General features: G+C 52.6%; 1 protein-coding gene across 3 annotated transcripts in view; it reads left to right on the top strand.

Moving 5' to 3' along the window:
- The first annotated feature begins 1,483 nt into the window (after positions 1-1,483).
- AEN (apoptosis enhancing nuclease) overlaps positions 1,484-7,083 on the top strand; it is a 14,165-nt gene continuing 8,565 nt past the window's right edge. The window contains exons 1-2 of one of the 3 annotated variants that reach the window (XM_012643793.1): positions 1,484-1,555; positions 5,253-5,859. In XM_012643793.1, the coding sequence (XP_012499247.1) occupies positions 5,320-5,859 (540 nt within the window). In that variant the 5' untranslated portion in view covers positions 1,484-1,555; positions 5,253-5,319. Of the gene's footprint in view, positions 1,556-1,577; positions 1,797-5,252; positions 5,860-7,083 lie in introns of those variants that run through there. The other 2 variants (XM_012643791.1, XM_012643792.1) reach the window with 2 other exon arrangements.

Genomic DNA, 7,083 nt, shown 5'->3' on the forward strand with positions numbered 1-7,083 from the left:
CCTCAACAATATCTAACCCATAATTTAGAATTGCTCTATTGTTTTTCCTCCCTGAAGACTTTTATTTCCCCTGGTGATATAGCAGAGCAAGATTTAGAATGCGTGTGAATAAAGTGAGAGAGAAAAGATTTTAAGAGGGGAGAGGGAAGCTGAACCCCCAAAACCCCAGGCATGTTCTCAGGCCCAGTCCCATGGGAGTCGAGGATCTCAATTCTGTCTTAAAACTCCCCTTGCCCCAGAGTTACCTGTCACAGTCTCCATGCCTGAAGACCACTGTTCTATAACCCTTCTCTTTCTGCTTTGTGATCAACACTGCCTCCTAAGTAGCTTTTCAATCTGTATGGAGCTTTTTATCCTCCCCACCACTCTGGCCACCACAATCTCCCAAATTCCCACAACCATTCCCCAAATCCTCTTCCTCCAGGCCTTATCCATTCCTCTCTATGCTGCACTCAGAATGAGCTTTCCAAAATGCAAATCCACTGGTGAACCATCTCTGGCTCCCCAAAGTCTTCAGGGGTCCCAGTAAAAGGACATACCTCTGGTGGCCTTAAGCCCTTGTCCCACTCCCCTCAAATCTATACCCCTCCCATCAGAAACAGCTAGCCTATTCCTCAACACAGGTACCCCTGGCTTTCTGGACACCATTGCAATGCCACTCCTGCTTGCAGAATGGGAACTTAGAGGAGTCAGGCTGTTTAGGTAAGGGTCTTTGGACCCTAGGTGTTTCTCCTTAATTTCTTTAAGTGTCAGTTTCCTTAAATGTAAAACTGTACATACCTCACAGGGTTCTTGTGCAGATTACATGAGTATATTACCTGGCTCATACCTAGTGCTCACACAGTAAATGTGAACTGCCTACTATTGTTCTTGTTCTTATTCAGGTTGCACTGAATTGTCTGTTACCTGCTGTTGCACAAGCAACTCAAGGTGTTCAGTGCTTATTCTGTGTATCCCAGTGCCAAGCTTGCAGCAGGAACTTAACACTTATGAGTATTATTGCAAAACAATATTATTGCAAATGAATAAATTAAAAAGTAGCACCGAAGGAGAAAACCTGACTTTAAAAATCCTTATTTAGTGCCCACTGAATCCTCAGAACACCCAAGGAGGCAGGGGCTACTGTTCCCTTTCTGCAGACCCGGGTGTACTCTGTAAGTCACTCGGCCTTCGGTGGTACGAAGAGCACAGGAGCCCACATCCCGACCCAGGGATTGGAGCGGGGTAGGGGACAAAGTTGGGAGCCGGCAGGGAGGACAGGAGGCCACGCTCCCCACCGGTCTCTTTAAAATTTCCCGCCGGTGTGGCGGGTTCGGGGCGCAAGCCACGCCCCCTTGACCAGTCCCTCCCCTTCTGTTCTCGCACGCCTTCCCGCAACGAGGCAAGCGCTGCCAATCAGAGGAGGTCGTGGGCGGGCCCTGCCGTCCAGCGAGCCAATAGGCGGGCGGCCGGAGCCGGGCTTGCACCGGCAAGTGGGAGCCGGCCGCATCCGGACGCCACGTGCGGTCCTGAAGACACGTGCGGTGCTTCCGGTAAGCTCCGGGACGCTGCTCCGGTAATGCGGGGACAGGCGGGAATCGGGCTGGTCGGAGGGCTGGGGCGGGGAGTTCCGAGCCGCGGGAACCCCCGGCCTGCAGCGGGGGACGCCCGGGCTCGGCTGACCCAGCTCTTCAGGCCGACAGGTGTGCGGGCCGGGCCCCGGGCGTAGCCCCAGCCCGGTCCCCGCCCTGCTTCGGGGTCGCGAGCCAGAGAGAGGGGCGCTCGGCTGTGGAGCTTTGCCCGCCGCGCCGCTGCCAGTGAGTGACCAGCGCCGAGTCCTCCCGGGGAGGTCAGGCCGCCCGCGTCACGCTCGGGAGGACGCCAGCCGGCCGGCGCGCGGCTTTCCTCAGACTTCGTGTCCCGCGAACTGTCGGACCACAGGGCTCCGTATCGAGCCAGGCTTCCTCAAATTTGGGCGATTAGCAGAATCACGGCTCCAAGGGGGGTGATCGCGTGATCTTTTTAAAAATACAGATTCTCGGGCCCCGTTCCCTAAAATGGCAGTTTAAACGGTGTGGGGGTGGGTCCAAAGGTCGGCCTTTTAGCAGACGTCTTGTTTCTGGTAGTTAACTACTTTCGGGAAGCCCTAACCTAATCCAAAGCCTTCGGTTTATGACGAAGGGACGGTGACGTGCCTTGGGTCATCTCGCTGTTTGGGGCAGGGTCTGCAGCTGCCCGCCGCTTTCCTGACCAGCCAGCAGATCGGTGGCCCTGGCGCCACTGGCGATTCTGACTGCGTGGTTCCTTTGTGGCCTCTGTGGACTGTGCCGCCGGGGCCCTTCCTTCAGGCCAGGGACCCCTACGGGAAAGCCCGGTGTCTGGTGTGCTGACCCCCGGAGCACTGGGTCCGGGCTAGGGAGGGAAATTTGTATCTGTCCTTGTTGAAAGGGTTGGAGCGAGACTTCTCCCCGGCTTCCCTGAGCTCCATCTGGGTCCCCAAGATGGAGGAGCTGTGCCCTTGATAATTGTTGGTTCTGACTTGTTAGCAAGATCAGGGAATATGTCTCAAAACATGAGGCCACAGAGACCTTTTCTCAGGGACCTAATTTCTGGCAGGTTTTTTGTTTTTGTTTTTTCCCCCCTTGCTCTGTTGCCTAGGGTGGTCTCGAACTCCTGGCCCCAAGAGATCCTCTCTACCTCCAAAGTGCTGGGATTACAGGCATGAGCCACCACACCCAGCAATTTCTGGTTTTAAAACTTTGCCAACAGGGTCAGGAAACCCACTCACCCTGTCCTGGCCTCAGCCTCTGAGAGAAGGGAAGTGCCCCCAACCCAGTCCGTTATCAGCAGGATCAGCATTGATCTTCTGAGGCTTTGTTCTCCCATTGCCGGGCCGAGACAGATTGAGGTTCTGAATTTGTCAGTTCTGAGATAATGAGTTGTCAGATGAGGGAGCTGGTTACAGCTTTTTAAAAGGGGGAGGGTTTCTCCAGCAAGAGATGAGATGAGCAAGCAGAGGGTAGATGAGTCAGGATGGGTCACAGTGCCTTGCCCTGGCCCGGGGTGCCGGGAGTCCTCATGCACATGCTGACGTCACCAAACCTGGCACGTCATTGCACCTCAGTCCCTCCCTGTATCTCTTAATCTCTGCTGCTACTGCTCAGGTTCTGCTCCAGAACTCTTCCTGTAAGGGAGTTTCGATCCTTCCACCCTCTCCCTAAAACCTTTCAGTGCTTCCTCACCAATCTCTGGATTAAGCCCAGACTTGTACCCGCCCTCCAGGAGCAGTTCCCTCTGGCTCTCCCGACTCCCCCTGTCTCCTCACCCCTCTCTCCTTACCCTTCAGTTGCTGCACCACACTCCTTGCCCTCCCTGGGTGGACATGCTTTGCCTCCTGGGCTTTGTGTCTGCTATTTTGTTCTGGATGCCCTTCCCTAGCCCAGCGCTTCTGCCTGTCCCAGTACCTGTCTGAGCCAAGTTGGGTGTCCTTCCTCTTAGTCCCATCGCTCTTATCCTGAGCACACCCTTGTAATTGTGCTGTAAGAGCACAGAGGGGTGATTTTCTTTGCTCCCCAGCCAGGCTGTCGATGTCCTGGGTGAGGGCTACTGTGGGGTATCTCAGTGACCTCCGTAGGTTCCTCTGGGGCTCTTAGAGATCAGTCTGGGGACACCAGCTTGGGATAGGGGTGGCTTGTGGAAGGGCCACCAGAGTTGGGGGCAGACGATAAAGTGGCACAGGGGAGAAAGAAGCAGTGCCTCCGACCGTGAGCCACCTTAGGCTCTACCTCCAGCCTCATCAGGCTGCCGGTGGCCCCTCTTCCTCAACCCTGAGTTATTTCTCTTTTCAGTCCTTTCCCCCCTAACTTGGCTGCTGCTTCCTCACCCTTCCGCCTGGGGGGCCACTATTCCTCATTCACACAGACTTAGCCTCTTCCAGGAAGCCTCAGGACAGTTGTCCTCCAGACTGTTCTGCCTCCCTAGCACCTCTAATCCGACCCTTAATGCACTTTCTGCTTCGTTTCTCCGTGGTGAGACTAAACTTCATGGAGTCTAGGATCCATCTTTGTAACTTGACACGTGGCACAGTGGGCGCCCCAGAGAGCTTTAGTGTGGCGTTGGCCTATGAAGGGATTCCGGGAGGACTTGTTTTGGGTGATGGCTGATGTCTGAAAGGGTAGGAGGGATGTGAGCGGGAAGGGAAGGCCTGTGTTTGGGAGAGGGCATGAGTCCAGGCAGAGGCTGCTCTGGCCTGGGAAGAGCTGGTTACCAACCACAGGCAAGAGTCTTAACCTCTCTATGGGGAAGGGAGCAGATAGTTATTGAGCCCTTGCTATGTATAATATACGCAGATCCCAGCACACATTGTGTCATTTCCTTTTCACTAGGAAGGGAAGTGCTGGGACCATTTTACACACTGGGAAAACTGAAACTCAGCAGGTTAGGGAACTTGCAAAGAGCCGAGTTAAACCCTGTTCTGCCTGACATCAAAGCTCTGGGGTTTTGGTCTGTCAAAAAAGTACAGAATGACTGGGCATAACAAATGAGGTGAAGTTTTCCAAGTGAGGGCCTCGGCTGCTGGGAAGATTCTGGCCTTACTATGGGCTTTGCAGACTCCCATGAACATCAAACGCTTTCTGTAGCAGTGGTGTTGGAGAGCGTCTCTTCTCATCCCAGCGTTCATGAGAGCTTACAGTCAACAGGCTGGGAGCGCACCATAGAAATCTGCCTGCGCTTTAGATCAGGGCTTTCGAGTGTTTGTAGATGCTGTTGTGATGAATGAATTACAGTCATTTAGATAAATTACTTCATTGGTCAACACATAACAAAAAGTACAACTATCGTGGGCCTCCTGTGAAATTTTTTCTCCAGGTTCTGTTGAGCGCTTACGCCTTTATATTTCATAAAGGGATTTTTTTAAAGGGGATATACTGTTTCTGTAACCTTTGTTTTCCTGTAACCATAACTCAAAAGTGAGGTTGGGAGTATGGATTCTGGGTTCATATCAGCCTTTGTTTCTTACTAGTTGAGCAAGTTTGTTATCCTTTGTGCCTCAGTTTCTTACCTGTAAAATGAGGGTAATACTTTGTTCAGGTCACTGGGTAGATGGAGTGATTTGCGCCCGGTGTTTATGGTTATGAGTGCAGTTATTAGTGAAATAGGTCGTGGACAGCCTGGGAGCTGCGAGCTACAATGCAGGGCTCTAGGGCAGCGCCACAGTGGAGCACTGCAGGAGGGCGACGCGCACACTCCTCACCTGTGTGTTCTCTCTGCAGCGGGATAATCTCCCATTGGGAGATTATCTACCTGGCTTCCCTTGCCCCAAGCAGTGAACTGACTGGGATGGTACTCCGGGAAGCCCCTGAGTCTGCCCAGTGCCTGTGCCCTTCCCTTGCCAGCCTGAATGCCAAGGATGTGCTCCGGAGACGGCACAAGAGGAGGAGCCGACAGCACCAGCGGTTCATGGCACGGAAGGCCTTGTTGCAGGAGCAGGGGCTGCTGAGCATGCCTCCAGAGCCAGGGGCCTCCCCGCTGCCCAGCCCATCGGGGGCAACACAGGGCACAACAGCTGCCAGCAGCAGGCAGCAGTATCCAAGGGCTGGATCTGGCAGTGCCCCATGCAGCAGAAGGCCCGCCCCCACGGAAGCCTCTAGGCCCTTGCCCAGCAAGTACGTGGCTATCGATTGTGAGATGGTGGGCACAGGACCCCGAGGGCGGGTCAGTGAGCTGGCCCGCTGCTCCGTGGTGAGTTACCACGGCAACGTCCTTTACGACAAGTACATCCGGCCTGAGATGCCCATCGTTGACTACCGTACCCGCTGGAGCGGTATCACTCGGCAGCACATGCGCAAGGCCATCCCCTTCCAGGTGGCCCAGAAAGAGGTGAGGGCAGGGTCGGGGGCTTGTTTGGGAGGCGTGTTGGTCTGGGAAGAGCAACCCTGGGAGAGTTGCCACTCTGCCTCTGGGGGAGAGACACCTTGGGGAAGTACCTGACTACTCCATACAGTAGGTTCCTTCTCCATAAAATAGGGCGAATGAAAATCTTGACTCTACCTCCGTGTGAGGATCGCTGGGGTGTTACACAGGACGACGTTTACAGAGAGGCTATGCCAATTGTAAGGCGATGAACAGCTAACATTTTAAGTTTTGTTTTCTGTTATAAAAGTTTTCCATATTTATATAAAATTTGTAAGGTCCACAGTCCCGTCACCTTCAGGTGTTAATGTTTTGGCATATTTTACCGTTGTTCAGGGCTTTGAAAATTAGTTAGTGGTTGGGACCACACTAATATACCAGGTATTGCCAAATACAGGAAACACCTAAAGCCTTGTGGACAATCTAGGATCCTTGTCCCCACATTTCTCCATGGAGACGATCCAGTAGATCTGTAGGCTTGGGGAGAGCTCTGATTTCCTAAAAATCGTTACACTCAACAAACCACAGGGTTGAAGGGGAAATGGGGTAGGGGGGCAACACTCAAGAGACTTTGGCAGTGACACTCTAGTGAAAATGGTAGCACAGCTTCGCACATGTTAAATGGTTAAGAAATGCATAACACACCAATGAGTATGGCATTTTACCTTGAAAAAGACCTGGAGTTGGCTTGTGGACGCAGGAGTCAGAAGAGTTGCAGCTTGAGTGAGGTGGTGGGAGGAGAGTTACTTGAAGCCAGACAGGAAGTGGAAACACCAGATGAGAGGGGTGTGGCTCCTCCGGTGAGTGGAGGTTGCTGGGTAATGGCTGAAGTGTGTGCATACTATGTGCTCCTGCTTGGCTCAGTTCAACTGGGTGCAGTTTTCTGCATTCACTTAGTGTTTCCCAAGGACGAAATCATACATAAGTTAAGGTGAAATTTGCATTATTCTCAAATTATGCTCTAATAAATCAATTGAGTTAGCACAAATATGCATTTTCAAAACAAGCATTATAACAGAACTACCTTTTAATGTTTCTGGGTTATTCTTGGGATTAGGCAAGTTTGGGAAATACCAGCATACATCATCTTGTGTCCCACTTTTTCACATAACATTGTGGCCTAAGTATTCCTCTGAAATGATTCGGAGATTATTTATCAAGCAGGCCAGTCAGGAGTAGAAGCAACAGGAG

Source organism: Propithecus coquereli, unplaced genomic scaffold (assembly GCF_000956105.1).
Source record: "Propithecus coquereli isolate 6110/MARCELLA unplaced genomic scaffold, Pcoq_1.0 Scaffold20, whole genome shotgun sequence".
Lineage (NCBI taxonomy): Eukaryota > Metazoa > Chordata > Mammalia > Primates > Indriidae > Propithecus > Propithecus coquereli.